At 32.3% G+C, this 19,466-nt stretch overlaps 1 protein-coding gene across 2 annotated transcripts in view; it reads left to right on the top strand.

Moving 5' to 3' along the window:
- The window catches only part of LOC130664138 (protein madd-4), a 328,261-nt gene that overhangs the window by 297,607 nt on the left and 11,188 nt on the right, over nt 1-19,466 (top strand). For both annotated transcript variants that reach the window (XM_057463924.1, XM_057463923.1), the window contains exons 9-10: nt 9,379-9,481; nt 9,597-9,695. In XM_057463924.1, the coding sequence (XP_057319907.1) occupies nt 9,379-9,481; nt 9,597-9,695 (202 nt within the window). The remainder of the gene's footprint in view (nt 1-9,378; nt 9,482-9,596; nt 9,696-19,466) is intronic.

Raw genomic sequence — 19,466 nt, 5'->3', positions numbered from 1 at the left:
GGTCTGTGTGCAGCTGGCTGCTTCCCACTAGCGAAGTGGGCAAGCAACAGCTTCAGATTACTCGCAATAATGTCACCTGGTGACAACAAGGTTGACTCGACAAGGGAGATTGGTTTGTTAATGTAACGGGAGTGTTAAGTCCACCTCCGTTTGACGGGAGGCCGTTCCTCACCCTTTTGGGTATACACGTGCTGCGATAATCAACTTATCTTCCACCATATGTTATAAAAGTGAAATGTGAGAATAAGCTCGCATTAGCTTACCCATTAGGCGTGGTCCGCATGTGGGTGTTAATTATTCAAGCTAAATCACAGTAAAGAGGGGTTCAGGGTACAAGAGAGATTGGTGATGAATCAATCAAAGTCCTGGGTTTGTCCTGGAATCTACATCAAGTCGTTTTCCAGTTCAACTACACGTTGCCAGAAGACTCGCCAACTTCAAAACGCATGATTCTCTTTGAGAACTCTCGCTTAAATGATCCACTTGGATTCCTCGCTCCAGTAATCATCAGAGCCAAGGCCTTCATGCAAGACTTGTGACTAAAAAAACTCGCATGGAATGACAGAATCTCGCCTTCGCAAATTCACAAGTGGACTCTTTTCAGCAAGGAGCTGATGCAACTTACAAGGCTTCAGATTCCTCGGTGGAACTGGCTACATGGAAACGCATCTGCAGAACTCCACGGGTCCTCAGATGCTTCGCAACTCGCTATGGCTGCTGCAGTGTACCTGAAGGTCCAAGTACGTTTCTGAGTTACATACCAATGGAGGGTCCCCATTGGGCAACCCAAGTGGGTGCACCTAAAAATCACTAGTCGGGTAGAGGTTCTATTATTATTTTGTTGGTAGCTTTTTTTCGAGACTTAATGAGTGGTTTAGCAGGCAGCTTCATCCGTGATAATCCTGTGTTACACTCATGCGCGCGAATCTTGAAATTTCACTCTGATTATTTTTTCATAACGCGCCTAAAGTATAACTTCACAAATGGAAAAAAACGGTTTTTTTCTGCCCTCCGGCCGGAAAGTGGCAACTTTCGGGCCGCTGCCCTAAATGAAGCTGTGACTTTCGGGCTTCGTCGAGCAGAAAAATAGTATACGCACCTTGGCCAGTAAAATAAGAAAAGTCTCAGAGCACATGTAAATGTTGGCCGAGGCGAAGCCGAGGTATGTAATATACTATTTCGAAAACAACGGCAAGCAACAGTATTTCCAAGCTCGAAGAGCTCGGAAATGTACTCATAACAATTTTTTCGAGCTCAAGGAGCTTGAAAACGGCGGGTAGTTTTGGAGCCGGCCCGCAGGGTCAACCGATAGACCGATTTTTTTCTCAACAATTAGTTCCATCGAATCGTATTTGAATGTTTTTCGTTTGACACATTACATTTTGAAATAGAAAATCTTAGAAAATGTTAAAAAACACTTGTAAAAAGTTACAAAAATCTTATGTAGTGTACAACCTGTACCTTGAGATGATTCTTTCTTCTAACACGGCAGGCTTTTATCCCTCCAGAACTTTGCAGCTTACTCGGCCTCTTCCTGAGTGAATTTGGTTGAATAAGCGCGGCTGGGGTTGTAGGATAGAATCTTATGTGCTACTTTCGAATGAAACTCTGAAGGTTGAAGTTATGATCTCTAGTCTTTTTATTAAACGTTTCAATCACAACATTTTTAATTGAACTTCACTTATACACTATACTTTTCACAAATTTTGAGAATACAATTTTGTTGTATTATGCGTCTTTGTTGGGCCCGAAGGCTATTATGCGCAGAACGGAATCGACTCGAGATTGGATTACAAATTATTTTTATCTTCCATCACTATTCAATCGAACCGAATTTTTAATACACTTATCCAAAAAATTAAAGGAACAAGAAAATTTTATAAATTTTTTAGTGATTTTTGGAAGGCTGTAGTTTCGTGAAAAATCATCGCATCGAAAAAATAAAAAAAGCAAATTGAAGCTTGAAATCTCTAGTTTAAAGATCTTCCAGCAAAATATTTTTTTGAGCCACGGTTTTTGCGGAATCATAAGAAAAAAGTCGAGACAAAATTTTTCTAAATTTTTTAGTTTTGTTTTTTAGGTCTACGGGGCCGGGAAAAATTTTTTCAAGAAAATGAATTCATAGCTCGTTTAGGAACTTTATTCAGCTATAATTTGCTTTTTTTTGTTTCTCTGCACGACAATTTGCTGCTCAGATATCAGCCTTTAAATGAAAAAGGAGCCTTTTGTCTTTGATTATTGATATCTCAGCAAGTAATGGTCACACAGTAATTTAAAGGGCAGTTTAATAAACTTAAATAAATTCCCTACAAGCTACATTTTCGATTTTTTCAAAAAAAAATTTTTTTTCATCCTTGATATCCATTTGAAAAACCCACAAAAAATGACCATTTTCTGGTTTTTTAGTCAACTCATCGCTACTCTGCAAATATTGATAAAAAAAATAATGTTGCCAGGTAATTTTACAGCTTAATGTACCTCCAAAAACCCTGGAAATTTTCAGATTGATCCATTGAACCGTTTGTCCGGTCCGATTGCTCAAAGTTTTGCAAAACAATTAAAGGAACAAGTTTTGTTCCTTAAATTGTGTAATCATTACCAAAATGAAAAAATTAATTTTTTTCGGATTTTCTTTCATTTTTGCGTTAGTTATTCAGTAAATGTAAGGTCAAGAGGAAAAAAAAAAATTTTTTTCCGAAAAACGAAAAAAAAAATAACCCCCCGAATGAAACGTAAAAAAAAAAAATGTAAAAAAATTCTTGTTTGCTCTCGTTTTTTGGAAAAATTTTTTTTTTCCTCTTGACCTTACATTTACTAAATAACTAACGCAAAAATGAAAGAAAATCTGAAAAAAATTAATTTTTTCATTTTGGTAATGATTACACAATTTAAGGAACAAAACTTGTTCCTTTAATTGTTTTGCAAAACTTTGAGCAATCGGACCGGACAAACGGTTCAATGGATCAATCTGAAAATTTCCAGGGTTTTTGGGGGTACATTAAGCTGTAAAATTACCTGGCAACATTATTTTTTTTATCAATATTTGCAGAGTAGCGATGAGTTGACTAAAAAACCAGAAAATGGTCATTTTTTGTGGGTTTTTCAAATGGATATCAAGGATGAAAAAAAATTTTTTTTTGAAAAAATCGAAAATGTAGCTTGTAGGGAATTTATTCAAGTTTATTAAACTGCCCTTTAAATTACTGTGTGACCATTACTTGCTGAGATATCAATAATCAAAGACAAAAGGCTCCTTTTTCATTTAAAGGCTGATATCTCAGCAGCAAATTGTCGTACAGAGAAACAAAAAAAAGCAAATTGTAGCTGAATAAATTTTCTAAACGAACCATGAATTCGTGTTCTTGAAAAAATTTTTCCCGGCCCCGTAGACCTAAAAAACAAAACTTAAAAATTTAGAAAAATTTTGTCTCGACTTTTTTCTTATGATTCCGCAAAAACCGTGGCTCAAAAAAATATTTTGCTGGAAGATCTTTAAACTAGAGATTTCAAGCTTCAATTTGCTTTTTTTATTTTTTCGATGCGATGATTTTTCACGAAACTACAGCCTTCCAAAAATCACTAAAAAATTTATAAAATTTTCTTGTTCCTTTAATTTTTTGGATAAGTGTAGATGTTTGAGAATTTTTAATAGATAATTTTAGATTTAGTTATTGACTTTTCAACGCAAACGTGGATTCCTGCAATAATTGAATTAAATAGAATTTTAGTTTAAGGATCTTACTGACTTTTCGACGCAAACGCGGATTTCTGCAATAAGATTCACGAAATTTTCGCGGTTTCGTTATTCGCGGTCCGTAGGGCTCAAGATCACGAGATCTAATAGTCAACTAAGGCCCTGAGCGATGGTGCTCAGGCTATTTGAAAACTTTTGATTGATGTTTGATGGGAGTAATTAAATTGCTGTCATTGGTAGGAAATGACGACAAGTTTTTATTTTTTCGTCAATCGTTATTGCAAAAATCGTCGCACTACTTTTATGCGCATAAGTGATGGTAATACTGACGCTGCGTTTTCGCGTGCTTTTGTAAAGAGGAGTTTTGTAAATTTATTTGTGAAGTAAAATAAATTAAATAAAAAAAAATCTGTCTATCGGTTGTTGTGAATACATTTTCGAGCTCTTCGAGCTCGAAAATACTTTTTTATCCCATTGTTTTCGAAAAAAACCGTTTCAAGCATTTCTTTCTCCCACGATATCTCGCAAACGAATTGACTGATTTTGATAGTTGTGGCGGCAATCGACGTATTTTATTGAGTTCTAGAGCTGATTAGGTTTTGAAATTGATCGGATAAGTCACTTCAAAGAGAGTCGAAAAAAACCGTTTTTTACCATTTCTTTTTCCAACGATATCTCTCGAACAAACTAACCGATTGAGATGGTTGAGGTTGCATTCGATGAGGCTTATAAAGTTCTAGAGCTGAGTTGATTTTGAAATCGATCGTTTAACTCGTTTTTGAGAAATCAATAAAAAACTGAAAAAAAAAATTTTTTTTTTCGTAATCCGGCTATATTTTCGAGTCTACTTGATCAAATGATCTGAAATTTCCAGAAAAGTTGATGGTCAACAAGCTCTTTTGATTGCCACCTTAATCATCCAAATCGGTTTATTAGTTAAAAAGTTATAGACCGGTCACACAGACATACACACACAAACTCCCGCACACAAACTCCCGCACGCACACACACACACACACACACACACACACATACATACATACATACGGGCACTCGGACATCATTCTCAAAATAGTCAGAATATCTTCCTAGGACCTCAGAACGTCGACATCTGATGAAAGTTCGATTTTCACAAATCGGGGTGAAAACAACAACTTCCTGAAATTTTGAAAATCATTGATTTTCTCAGTGGGAAGTTAATAATGGATCTTGCTCAAAAAAAAATATCTCTTACGTTCAGAAATATTAACTCTTAAAACAAGTGAAAATTTTTTGATTTCAGCGTAAAAATATGTTGACGTGAGAAAAAAAATTTTGATTCAAGATAAACATTTGAAGATAATTGTTTACTTGGTGCAAGTAAATTTTTATTTTCCGAATCGATCAAAAAAAATTTCTCGAATCAAGAATGTTTTCCTTGATTCAAGTTAACTGTTTTTTCTGTGTACACATTTTGATTTTACAAATAATTTCCAATTGAGTTATTTTCGAAAATGACAACATTCGTCATATGAAATTGACAAGCCTGATTTTATTATCTGTTTAGAAACATTAATACTTTTGTTTTGTAATTTTCCAAAACTACAATAGTAACAAATGTTTCGTAAAATTACAACGCCTGTTTTATTAAATTACAAAACTGCATTGGCAATTGACTTCCAACGCTTTTTTTGTAAAATTACCATAAAAATTTTTAACAGTAAAAATTTAATATAGTTAATTTTAAGCAACAAAATTTAGATTATTTAAGAAAATATTCAGTTAATTGCAAATAACTTACGACTTGTGAGAAATATCGATAATTTTCTTGGAGATACGCTATAGGAAATAAAATGCTCCGCAAAAAATGTCCTATAAAATTTTCCGATAAAGTTAATGGTTGCGTCAAAAAAATGTAAAAATTTATCGTTAATCTAACTTCAACTTCGGATAACTTTTAAAGAAATAAAAATATTGAAAAATCATAAGAGACCTTTTTTGTAGAGCGTCAAATTTCCCATAAAATGATGTCTTGAATATTTAAAAGAATTACTCCCACCGTGAGCTACAAAATTCCAAAGCTTAACAAATAAATTTTTCCATGTTAGTTAAACGGAAAACTGAAAACTACGATGCGGCAGGTGTTAATATTAATATTAAGAGCTCAAACTTTCACAGTAATTTTTTTCCGTTATTTCCAACAATATTTTCGATATAATGAAGACAAAAAAAATAGTCGATTTTCTTAAATCAGTGTATTATATTCATTTCTTAAGGGGGTATTCTAGCGTAGAGGCATTAATTTTGCCCGGTTTTTAAAGCGCTGTACAAAGGAAACAAAAAATATTTTTGCTATACATTTTTTATCATTCCTTTATTGATGTTTCATTATTACATAAAAAAATTAATGAAAAAAAAAAAATTTTAATTGACAAAGTTACGAGCAGTCAAAGTGGGGGTCTAAAAAAAAGAGGGTGTCCTGGCGTGCATTATTCCAACCCTCCTGGTGATCTAAAATATAAAAAACAGATGAATTCTTAATTATTATAGATGCCGCTATTGTATAACCCTCGAAAAAAGTAGTTTCGAGAAAAATGCGTTCAAAGTTTTGAGACAAGTTTTCTACAATTTAATTTATAGAATGGTACAGAATACTCACTTATTTTTCATCGGCGATTCCTGCTCCATATAAGAATCCTTCCTCTACTTCGAAATGCTCATTCTCCGATGTTCTCTGGTGAAGACAAGCAGTTCTACCCTCCTTTGACGCCCTCCCCCAAGCTGTCCAACTTTAATTTGGCTTGAATAATTAGTGTGCTATCTAGCTTGGGGAAAGTAGAAAATCTTAGAGGGGACGAAAGAAACAAGCGGATAATTGCTTGTGGGAACCCGAAAGAAACAAGTGGAGTGACCCTTTACATAGGGTATGGGGAGAACTTGCGTCCCACCACTAATCTATGCAAGCGGTTCACCAGAGCTGAAGTCTGGTACCATGGGGGCCCCATTTCCAAGCCCCATTTCGGTCAGAGTCTCTTTATTTCCTGGGATGGCAGGAATGGGGGGCCGAGTGAGGTAGGACTCGTGGTGGCTGTTGGTGAGACACCCACATGCAACGCATGCCTAATGGGTAAGTTAATGTGAGCTTATGCTCATATTTAGCTTTTATAATATATGGTGGAGTTGATTATAAAAATAGGGACCACACGCAACGCGAGTATGCCCAAAAGGGCGAGGAATCGGCTTCCGGTCGGCGGAGGTGGACCTAGGTCCCGTTACATTAATTAATTAATTCCTTTGACGCCCTTCGCCCCAAGCCGCCCAACTTTAATTTGGCTTGAATAATTAGTGTGCTATCTGGCTTGGGGAAAGTAGAAAATCTTAGAGGGGACGTTTCGAAACAAGCGGATAATTGCTTGTGGGAACCCGAAAGAAACAAGTGGAGTGGCCCTTTACATAGGGTATGGGGAGAACTTGCGTCCCACCACTAATCTATGCAAGCAGTTCACCAGAGCTGAAGTCTGGTACCATGGGGGCCCCATTTCCAAGCCCCATTTCGGTCAAAGTCTCTTTATTTCCTGGGATGGCAGGAATGGGGGGCCGAGTGAGGTAGGACTCATGGTGGCTGTTGGTGAGACACCCACATGCAATGCATGCCTAATGGGTAAGTTAATATGAGCTTATGCTCATATTTCGCTATTATAATATATGGTGGATTCAGTATATACAATAGGGATTACGCAGCGCGAGTATGCCCAAAAGGGCGAGGTATCGGCCTCCCGTCAAACGGAGGTGGGCTTAACGGCCCCGTTACATTAATTAATTAATTCCTTTGACGCCCCTTTGGTGAGTGGGTAACCCCCGCCATTTTGTGCCTTAAAACATCATGGTGGCCACAAAAAACTCGTAGATTAGCGATCACTAGGTGATGGATGAGGGCAAGTGTGTATAATGGCATGTATGAAATCTTGGTGATTACATTCCTAAGTGGAGGTAGCCCTTATGGGTTGGGGAAGAGCTTGCCCCCCACTACTAAACCTAAGCAAGCAGTTGACCAAAGCTGGAAGTGTGGTACCATGGGGGATCCATTCCAAGCCCCACTTCAACCAGAGTCCCTCTATTTTCTGAGATGGGAGGAACGTTTGGTCCAAATGAGGTCGGACTCGTGGTGGTTGTTAGTGAGGCACCCACATGCAATGCATGCCTAATGGGTAAGCTAATGTGAGCTTATGTTCATATTTCGCTTTTATAATATATGGTGGAAATTGATTATATAAATAGGGACCACGCAGCGCGAGTATGCCCAAAAGGGTGAGGTAGTGGCCTCCCGTCTAACGGAGGTGGGCTTAACGGCCCCGTTACATTAACTAAATTCCTTTGATGCCTCTGAAGTCCAGAGTTCCGAGCGCTCGATACGCGCTTCGTCCTGTCTCGCTGCAAAAGCATTAGCTTCTGGGCCAATCGTGATTCCCATAATATCTAAGATTTTTAAGATGGGTACAAAACCTTCATTAAAAATACTAACTGCGAAGAAAGTAGAAATTTCAATTGTCTTCAGTCCAGCGTGAATATGCTTCAGAGCAAAAGTCCAAATTAACGAATTCAAAGATTCGTTATTATTTTGGGTTTTAGAACCCAAACATCGTTCTAATAAAGAATCAGCTGATAAATTTTCATAAATTGGTTTTATTACTTGTAAAACGTTGTCATTTAGAAGAGGACTTTTGTAGTCAAATTCGCCAATAGTGCCGTCTTCTATTGCCTTCTGATACTTGCACCGACTAGATGAACAATTCATGTGCTGAGGATTTTCGTTAGTTGAAATTTTATGAAAGTAGGTTGCCTACACATCTCTCTTCATGTCTTCAACAGAACCTGGATTTCGACGAATTGCTAAACCATAATATAAAGACAATTCATTGATTAGCTTATTAGTGAGTTTACCAGCGCCTTTGCCCCCAATACCTTTATTCTCTTTTATGCTTTACGTAACAGTGAACCCATGCGTTTTTGAACATGCTCAACACACTTCTTTTTCTCTACTACCGGGTTATCATTGTAGGGGGTTAATTCGCGAATGCCCTTGAAACGTATAGCGGTGGACCGGAATCGATGCCACGTCACTGAAACGGCTATAACTCATGAAATAATAGGAATTTTGAAAAATCCTTTTAATGGCATATTCTTGAATGTCTAAACTATGGAAATATGAAAAAAAATTTCGATTTTTTCAAAATTCTACACTAGAATACCGCCTTAAGGCATGATTTCTTAACTATTAAACAATCATTTCTTAAATAGTAAGAAATATTTGTAAAATACAAAAAAATAATTTCTTAAATACTAAGAAATCCTTCTATCAGTGCGCGAAAATTTTTCATTTTAGTTTTTAGTTATTAAGATTATGGAAAAATTTTTTTTCAAATTCCGCCTAGTATAATTTCGTAGGAAATTACATTTTCTAGAAAAATCAATATGGTAACCGTGTATTACTCGCATTTTTATTTCTTCAAATCTTTTCCATTAGTAGCAGACGTACGTTATTTTTTGCCCGTTTTTGACAGTTAACAGAACTACTTCACTAAGAATTTTAAATAGACTCTGACTATTAAATATTTTCTTCCATCAAATGAGAAACCATTTTCTTCTTTTTTTGGAAATTTACAAATTCTTATTATCATGAATTCTTTGAATTTTTGTTCCTACAGATGGAGTAGTGGTGAATGGAGTAGATGCAGTGCTAGCTGTGGTGGTGGTTCTAGAACCAGGTCTATTTATTGTACAGAACAGAACGAAAATGATACTATTAAGGTAAGACAACATTGTCCTTGGCTAATTACTAAACTATAAAATATAATTTTTTTTTTTTTTTTTTTTTTTCTTATGAAACAAATCGATATTTATTAGTTTTATTTTAACATTGTAGCTTCCTGATCATAGATGTAATCCCAGCCGTAAACCAAAAAGCCAAGAAACTTGCAATACAATTTCCTGCCCAATGTGGGAAACAGATCAATGGAGTGAAGTAAGTTATTAAATTGTCTTGTTTATTCATTTAAGTTATTGAATCATTATTTTAATTAAAACTTGTTCAATAAGTGAACTATTTAAGAATTAATTTCTCTTCAGTTTTCTTTCCTTTGCTCAAATGTTTTCTGATTTAAGAAAAAAGTTGGATAATCCAAAAGTGCACACCTGAATTTCTCACTTTATTTTTAATCATTGCTTTTATTTCATTTTTATTTCATACCATTAGTGTTTTTTTAATTATGAATTTTCATTCAACTGTTAACTTATTAATTTCATTTTTTTTTTGCCTTTCCTATTTTTAGTTTAATTTTTTTTTAATTTTTTTAAATATCCTGCATTTTTGTCCTATATGTCGCTCTTTTTTCAAATCTTACTGTTATGCTAGTGCTGCTGCTAGTAATTGGTGAAAAAAAAAAGAAAATGAGTGCATAGATAATAACTAATAACAACAGTGAGAAAAATGGCAGCTAAAGTTATCACGAATTTCAATTTTTTTAATTTTAATTAATTATACTTGAATCGAAAAGAGTTAGATAGTGATTAACTAAAGGGTTATTCTAGTCACCAAACTAATGCTAATGGAATAAAAAATAAGGTCAGTGAGTTGTTTTATTCGGGAGTTATCGTGATCACAAGAAATCAGTTCATTAATTTACATCAGGGCACCCCTCATCTAAATTATTTATTTTAAAAATAACATATTGAGTAATCAACTTCCTATTGTATTATAATTATCCCTTAACAAATTCTCTACACGGGAAAAAAATTCTTTCAATTTTCACGATATTTTTATCGTACATTATATTGTATAAAATTGTAACGCTGGATCAGACTCTCTAAATAATAGTTTTTACGACACACTATTGTAAATTCTATTTGATAAATATTACTGCCAAAAACATTATGATGGCCAATATATATATATAGAGCTAATTATACAAGTCTGGTTCATAAAGTTTACAATACACTGAGAAAACAAAATAAGATTGTCTAAACAAGAATTTCTTGGTTCAAGAAATCAGTTCAAAATATTTATTTCATCATTATCAATTATCAATTTCTTGAGAGTAGAGCATAAAATTTAATTTTGTTATTATATGAATTTGATATTATATTATGACATTATGAGTAAACAAAAAAATAGCTTTACTTGAATTAAAGAAAAATTATTTCCATCAAGTCTACGAATTCTTGAGAAAAAATTATATATTCTTGAAAATTATCAAGAATATATGTTCTTGTGTCAAGTAAATGAAAAAGAGAAGGTTTATGACTGATGCAGTCAGGAAGAAAATAGAGATAGAAAAGAATTGAAGGAAGGATTGTTGAGGACACGTGACGTCATTGAATCATTTGAGGATTTCACGTCATGTCTCTTGATCAGATTGTCAAATAAGTATGACGTGGAATTGTTATATATTGAAACAGGCATGAATCTGAACACTTATGAGATGCGTAGTAGGCATTGCCATCTCGTACGGAAAATCCGAATCAATATACATTTATATATACTAGAATGGTCCAAAAAAAAACATTTTTTTTTTTTTTCAAGTGCTATTGTCTCAAAAGCTTTTTTCAAGTATAAAAAAAATTCCTTCCAAAGCGCAGCTTGATATCTCAATTCTTCAAGAAGCTCAATAAATTTATATTTTCCCATTTAAATAACACGTAAAAAAATTTTTTTTACGTTTTCATCCGGTAAAACTATGAAAAAATTTTTCTCTGAATTCTTCATCAATTGTTCTTGTAGGAAATTTAATTATCTACAAAAAAGTACTGTGTTAGTTTTTTCGTAATCCTAACGGGTAAAAAGTTATTGAGCTTTAAATATTCGCAATAAAAGAAAATTTAATCAGACATGAATAAAATTAAATTCAGTATCCATCCGCTAGTTTTAGCATGCTCTTGATTTATCTGGTCTGCTGGTAGAGAACTTGGGGCGATACTGACATGGTCTGGCTTCGATTCCCATTTCGGGCTATCTATATTTTTCTCAATTTATCTACAAATTGTCTTATTGAGAAAATATGAAAAAACCAATTTTTTAATATAGTGAAACCTAAACTTACAATTAACCTTCTCAATAAGACAATTTATAGATAAATTGAGAAAAATATAGATAGCCCGAACTGAGAATCGAACCCAGACCATGTCGGTATCGCGCCAAGTGCTCTACCAGTTGTACTATACTATATTCCGTTCAATTTGATCTATAACTTATTGAGCCACACCGTCCATCGAACGGTCCCGAGTCGAAATTTAAAACGTATCTCAAGCGTCTCAGGCGTTTCAAACGTTTCTCAAGCTTATCAGGCGTTTAAAACGTATCTCAAACGTCTCAGGCATTTAAAGCGTATTTCAGGCGTCTCAGGCGTTTAAAACGTAAATTAAGCGTCTCAGGTGTTGGAAGCGCGTTTAAGACGTCTCAGGCGTTAAGAGCGTGTTTAAAAATTTTCAATAATTTTTTAATTCCGATTAAAATTAAAAAGGTCATGTACTGGGTATTAGGTAAAATTTGTTATTTCATTCTGAATCATTTATTCACTTAATTTTTTTAATTTGATAATTTTTTGTAAAAAAACAAATTTTGTTATTCTTAAGAAAATACTATTGTTATGTCAGATTGACATAAATTTAATGATTTAGTGGGTATTTGGTCCAAGCCGAAGCCTATAGACCGGGAACCCCAGAGATCTTTTATTAAGGAGGATAGGTTTAATTTTTATTAATAAAACAATATTTAATTTTAATTTTTAACTATATTAACAATTCGATTACAAAAATGTCGAGGTTTAGAGATTATGCTTCTAATTACAATGTTGGAATTACCTCCTGATTCAAATAAATTTCAATTATAATCCAAAGACAGGTGGCTAGTCAGCCGACTCTGATTTACAAGATTCAAAATTATATTTACTATTTTAATTTTTAATAACATATGCTCGAATTTTAATTTTGTAATTCTGATATAACTAACTGAACATTTCAAACTTTCAAATAACATTTTAATTTCAAACTACACGTGTTCGAATTTTCATTTTGTAATTCTGATATAATTAATTGAACATTTCAAACTTTCATTTAATATTTTAATTTTAAACTACACGTGTTCGAATTTTTATTTTATAATTCTGATATAATTAATAGAACATTTCAAACTTTCATTTAATATTTTAATTTTAAACTACACGTGTTCGAATTTTAATTTTGTATTTCTGATATAATTAATTGAACATTACAAACTTTCATTTAATATTTTAATTTTAAACTACACATGTTCGAATTTTAATTTTGTAATTCTGATATAATTAATTGAACATTACAAACTTTCATTTATTATTTTAATTTTAAACTACACGTGTTCGAATTTTTATTTTGTAATCCTGATATAATTAATTGAACATTTCAAACTTTCATTTAATATTTTAATTTTAAACTACACGTGTTCGAATTTTAATTTTGTATTTCTGATATAATTAATTGAACATTACAAACTTTCATTTAATATTTTAATTTTAAACTACACGTGTTCGAATTTTAATTTTGTATTTCTGATATAATTAATTGAACATTACAAACTTTCATTTATTATTTTAATTTTAAACTACACGTGTTCGAATTTTTATTTTATAATTCCGATATAATTAATAGAACATTTCAAACTTTTATTTAATATTTTAATTGTACCTGCTTTCTCTGTGCGAATCCATGATGTAGTACTTATACACGTTTAACAAACTCTTTTCCTTTTCTTTTTCTTCATTGTAATAAATAAAAACTTGTGCACACTCCGATGATCGCAGCCATAAGAGAGAGAGTCTCTTTTTTTGTTTCTGGTCCCTAAATTTCTTATCGGCCCCTCCATATTTTCCATTTTGGTCAGCGCACGCATTATTCTCCCCACTAAGGTTTCCCTTAGCAGGTATTTTGCTGTTCGCGTGGCTCATTGTATGTTAAAAAATTTTATGAATAAAAATAAATTATTTTGAAAATTATAAAAATCAATCGGACGTAACACTATTTCGCAATTTGCCTAAGGTTTTAAGGTTGCAAACAGAAATGAATTTCTGATTTCAATCAAGCGTATCAAAAGTACAGGCTACTTTTTTTATTAGGAGCAGTTAAAATTCTACACAAATATCGCGTTAAAGATGACATTAGGTCATATATCGGCAAAAGGTACCGATAAAAAGTAATAAGGGCGTATTAAAAAATATTTATTTCAAAATTTTAATTTTTTTCGTACTAAAAAAAATTGAATTTTTGTTTTTTTTTCGAGTCCAAAAAAAATTTGATTCAGACAAAATTTATTTTTTTAACTTTTCGAAATGAAGAGCTCAAAACTTTCAAATAGATAATTTTTTGAGCATTTTGAGCTCGTACATAGCGGGAAGTTTTAAAAAAAAGCCTGCAAGGTCAACCTTTCCAGATTTATTAATTCTTCCATGTATCAGGAAGAAGTACGTTAATTCTAACAAAAGAATTTTGTTTTATTCGTGTTTCTAATGCCTGAAACGTTTTAATCACGCTTACAACGTCTGAGACGCTTGAAATACGCTTTAAACGTCTAAGACGCTTAATATACGTTTCAAACGCCTAAGACGCTTGAGATACTTTTTAAACGCCTGAGACACGATTTAAACGCCTGAGACACTTGAGATACGTTTTAAATTTCGACTCAGGTGGGTCTTGAAGCCAAGCGGTTTGAAATTTTCGACAGCATTTTTTAAACTCCGACATAATTAAAAAAATTATCAAATTGATACAAATATTTAAAGTAAAATAATAATAATAATTAGAACAGTATTAATATTAACAGTGTAAAAATTGAGTGATCCTCATGACCAACACTCTTCACAGTCATTGGTTTCTTTGTTTTTGTAGAGAACGACGTTTTTTTCTTCAAGCTCAAACAGTCAGCTAAGTTAAGATATATTTTATTATAATTATCAAAAGTATGAAATTACTCTACTACACGGAGAAAAATGTTGGCTCAAAACCTACCAATTTTTATTATGCACAGTTAGAAATTTTGTGTATTTGTGTCAAAAAATTATTTGGTTAAACTTTTTGTGTTGATTTTCAACACAGAAATCTGTTGATTCAACACAAACCGTTTGTGTTATTCTACTTTAACAGATTTTTTATGTTAAATGATTAGAAAATCTGGAATGTAACACATTTCTTGTGTTATTGGAAAATTAACACAAAATTTTTGTTGTTTAGCTAAACACTCCCGCGCGTTTCTTCATTACTGTAACCAAGCAAAGCATTTTAGCAGCATTGTCTGCAAGGAAATTTGGATTATAATTGATTTACAATTAAATATTATCATAGATAACTTCCATATATTTATGATCAGGTTTAATGATTTTTTTATTCTCATTTTACGGGAGAATAATTCATAGCTCCGTTTTTTAGAAAAATCACAGAAAATTGAACTAATTGTTTGCAAAATTAACATAGGTGGTACTAAGGGTAGATCAGTATACTTTAGTTGGTTAGGTCATGTGCTTATATTTATTAGTTAATTTTAACATGAAAAATCTGTTAAATTTACACCAATTTTCTGTCAAAATAACAGATTTTATATGTTCAGTTATTTAACATAAAATTTGTGTTAAAGATCAACACAAACGCAATGTGTTGAATTAAGACAAAAATTTATGTAGACCGTTTGCAACACACGATTTGTGTTGAATTTAACACAAAATTTCTAACTGTGTGCTGTCAACCAAACTTGAAACAGGAAATGAAGCATCCAGAAAATTATTATGCTCCTAAGAAAAATTATGATGCCGCATTAAAACTATCATAATATATGGAAGTAATTGTAATTAAATCTTATCGATAAGTGTCTCGCTCGTAGTAAGTATTATGATACAGCATAATAATTTTTCGTATGAGCATAATAATTTTTTGGATGCTTCACTTTCTGTTTCAAGTTTGGTCGACAGCATAATAAAAATTGGTAGGTTTCGAGCCAACATTTTTCTCTGTATATATATGACAAAAAAAAATAATTGCAGAACGAGGCTACAAATTTATGGCATTTTTCTCATGATATCGCGTTCACTAAAGGCTTTACTCTAAAAGTAATCAGATCGAGGACTATGAATTCTTTCAATTACAATATCATTCATTAATATTTCTAAATATGTTCAGGCAACATTGTAAACAAAATATTTATAAACATAAACACACACACACATATATATATTTATACACTTGCAATAGTATATTCTATTGCAAGGGATGAATCAAGACTATTTCAAATGAGAGTGAGGTTGAGTGGCATCACACGCAGCTTGAAATCATATTTTATCATGTGCCACACACTATATTTTTCTTATTTACCTGCATTGATACTTTTAGTTCAATTACCTGGACCTAGTGAAAGCGTGGCAATTTAGATCCAATAGCTCATTTACAAATTTATTTGCCAATTTATTTCGGTAATGAAAAATCGTAAATGAAAAAAACTCGGTTTTGACAAGACTGAAGTGAAGCCAGGAACTAATTTAGCGACTAGAAACTAGACGTTTTATTTTGTGGGGAAGAAACCAATGATTTTCCACCCGCTAATCGCATTAGTCTGAAATTGGCTTATTTCATCTCGCTAAACAGGCATTAAAACTCGCAGTTTCCATGCAGGTCATATGAAAATTTACTTGAATTAATAAAAAATAATACTTTATACTTCACAACATGGATATTTGTTCTAAAAATATTTTTTGTACATTAATCTAAAAATGATAATTTCCTTTTTTATTTTTTTTTAATTTTCATTTTTCCGAACTTCTGAACGATGAAATAAAAAATCCTTAATAATATTGAAATATTAATACATAATTACTGTAGACATCACGATAAAGACATAACAATAACCATGAAAAAAGGCCATTTGGCAGCCGAAATGGAAGGTAGATTTTCCAATTAATCTTAGAAAAAAATTCATGCATACATATCTTGTAATAGATGTTAGTGTATAGTAGGGTGGCGCAAAAAAACCGACTATTTTTTTTTTTTCAATCTCGCATGAAAATTTGTTGGTTTACGATGTTTTAAGAAGCCTCTCCACAAATCAGCTCGATAAAAAATTTTTAAGAGGTCGCTCACGAATTTTGAAAATATCGAAAATGATCGAAATTAAGATTTTTATTTAAAAAATTTTTTTTTTCTCGTGGCAGCAATAGTTTATATTTGTAAAATCATGACTATGCTGAAAATTTCAGCCCAAAATATAAATATTTAAACGGCGCTCAAGAATTTCGAATGTTTCCGAGCGCAGTCTCTTGGACATTTTTGAGCGACCCTTAAATATTAATAATAAAGCTTCTCGATTTTTTCACCATCAATTTGCATGACAATGAATGAAAATATAACCCGAGAAATAGAAATAATAAGTTATTTACATACTTTTTTATTTTTTAATCCAATTTGTAGGTTTTTTCGCTTATTCAAAACTGACCGAATTTCATTGTTTAAGACTGTTCTGTATATTTTTGGGTATGCAAAAGTTATATTTAAGTGAAATGACAACAATTGAGTTATAAAAACTAATTCAAACTATTAATTACATATTATCAGTAAATATTCGAAATTCTTGAGCGCCGTTTAAATATTTATATTTTGGGCTGAAATTTTCAGCATAGTCATGATTTTACAAATATAAACTATTGCTGCCACGAGAAAAAAAAAATTTTTTAAATAAAAATCCTAATTTCGATCATTTTCGATATTTTCAAAATTCGTGAGCGACCTCTTAAAAATTTTTTATCGAGCTGATTTGTGGAGAGGCTTCTTAAAACATCGTAAACCAACAAATTTTCATGCGAGATTGAAAAAAAAAAAATAGTCGGTTTTTTTGCGCCACCCTAGTGTATAGTCATGATATGAAATTAGGCTCGTTTTCTAAGAGTGAGGTCAAAAAAGGATAACGACTATTTTCGATAGAGAACTTCAGATTGTTGATTTGAAAAAACATTATATGGGTAATGAACCAAACTTACCTTCACGTGAACAAAGTATAGAAAATTTAATTAGTATCAGATCATAATTGTAATCGCTATTACGATGGCAAGACCAGTTATAATGATAAGACGTAAAGGTACGATTGAAACATCATAAATAATAAAAGAAATACTTTTAAAATATAAAATAGCTGTGAAATTTACAGGTTATTTTCTTTACAATAAAATACAACTTTCGAAATTGGATTCTAATAAGACATGCATAAGTTATGTGGAATGAAAACTATATTTTTAATAGTTTTTGATTCCATTAAAATTTTCAAGGCTATCAAATTATTGGAAGAAATGGTAAAAACATAAAGTTTAGGTTCATAAATTAAAGATTATTAAACAAGTTTACAGATACTTTTTACGAAAATTATCTATGAATATTAGTTTTAAAGTTATATTAGCTTTAGCAGTGATTAAAAACTGATTTTTACGAAAAATCATGAAAATTTTAAACAGCCATAACTTCTGCACTATTCGACTGATTCAGCCGATATGCAAACTTGATCAAGATAATGTAGAGAATAGAATTGTCAACAAAAAAGACCCTACAACATATTATGATAAGTCTGATAGTTTTGACGGAAAAGTAAAAAGATCTCGAAAGTTACTATAACTTGAGCTCTAATAACTTTAGAACGGATCGATTGATCGAAAAATGATAAGAGACTTCTCTTGTAGAGTGTTTAATTTCCTACAAAAATATGTATCAGTCAATTTGATCTATTGATTTGTTCACGAGTTAAAAATACTCAAAGTTAAAAAAAAAAAATCGGTCTATCGGTTGGCCCTGCAGGTCAGCCCCAAAACTTCCCGCTGTTTTCGAGCTCCTTGAGATCGAAAACATTATTGTAAATACATTTTCGAGCTCGAAAATACTTTTGTATGCCGTTGTTTTCAAAAAAACCGATTTTTAGCATTTCTTTCTACACTAAATTTAGCTTTATCGCTACATTTTTTCTGGGTGGTGAACATGTTAAATTCTCATCACGTGATCGAATTTGACGCTAAAAAGCAGCATCAAGCGTCAACATGAAAAAGCATCTTTACATAGAAAAGAACATATTAGTTTTGAGTAATCTCGTTCAGTAATTGTAATGTTATTCAATGAAAAAAGCAGATATGGATTTTACATTTATTATTCCGTTGACGATATCTCTCGAATTGATTATCTCATTGGATGCACACACACACACACACACACACACACACACACACACACACACACACATCTGATGAAATTTCGACTTTCGGAAATCGGGGTGAAAACAATAACTTCCCAATTTTTCGAAAATCGTCGATTTTCTCAGTGGGAAGTTAAAAAACATATAGCCTTAAAATGACACACCCTAATGTGACGAAATCTCTTGAAAAATCGACCATGAGGACAAATACGCTAGTGAGATTTTTAAAAAAATCTACCTAAAAATAAAAAGACATCTATAAATTATTTTGCAAAGCATCGACATTATATCAAAGAAAAATGAATCCATTAATACTTTGCTATAGAAATGAAAATATTTATCAGTACATAGATTGTAAAGAACATTTTTTTTTGATATTATTTTTATTTATTTTTCACAGGGCATTTTAAAGTGCCCGTACGCTTGGTTTATTCTCAAAGAAGACACTGAGAGAGAGAGTCTGACGTTGAACGAGGGCGGGTGAAAACAACTATAGTGCATTAGAAAAATAAATAAAAATGTTTTTGTCGGTATAAAGCATATAAATTCAATCATTTTTCA

Source organism: Microplitis mediator, chromosome 2 (genome assembly GCF_029852145.1).
Source record: "Microplitis mediator isolate UGA2020A chromosome 2, iyMicMedi2.1, whole genome shotgun sequence".
Lineage (NCBI taxonomy): Eukaryota > Metazoa > Arthropoda > Insecta > Hymenoptera > Braconidae > Microplitis > Microplitis mediator.
Note: the sequence above shows the minus strand (reverse complement) of the source record. Positions and strands in the feature narration are given on the sequence as shown.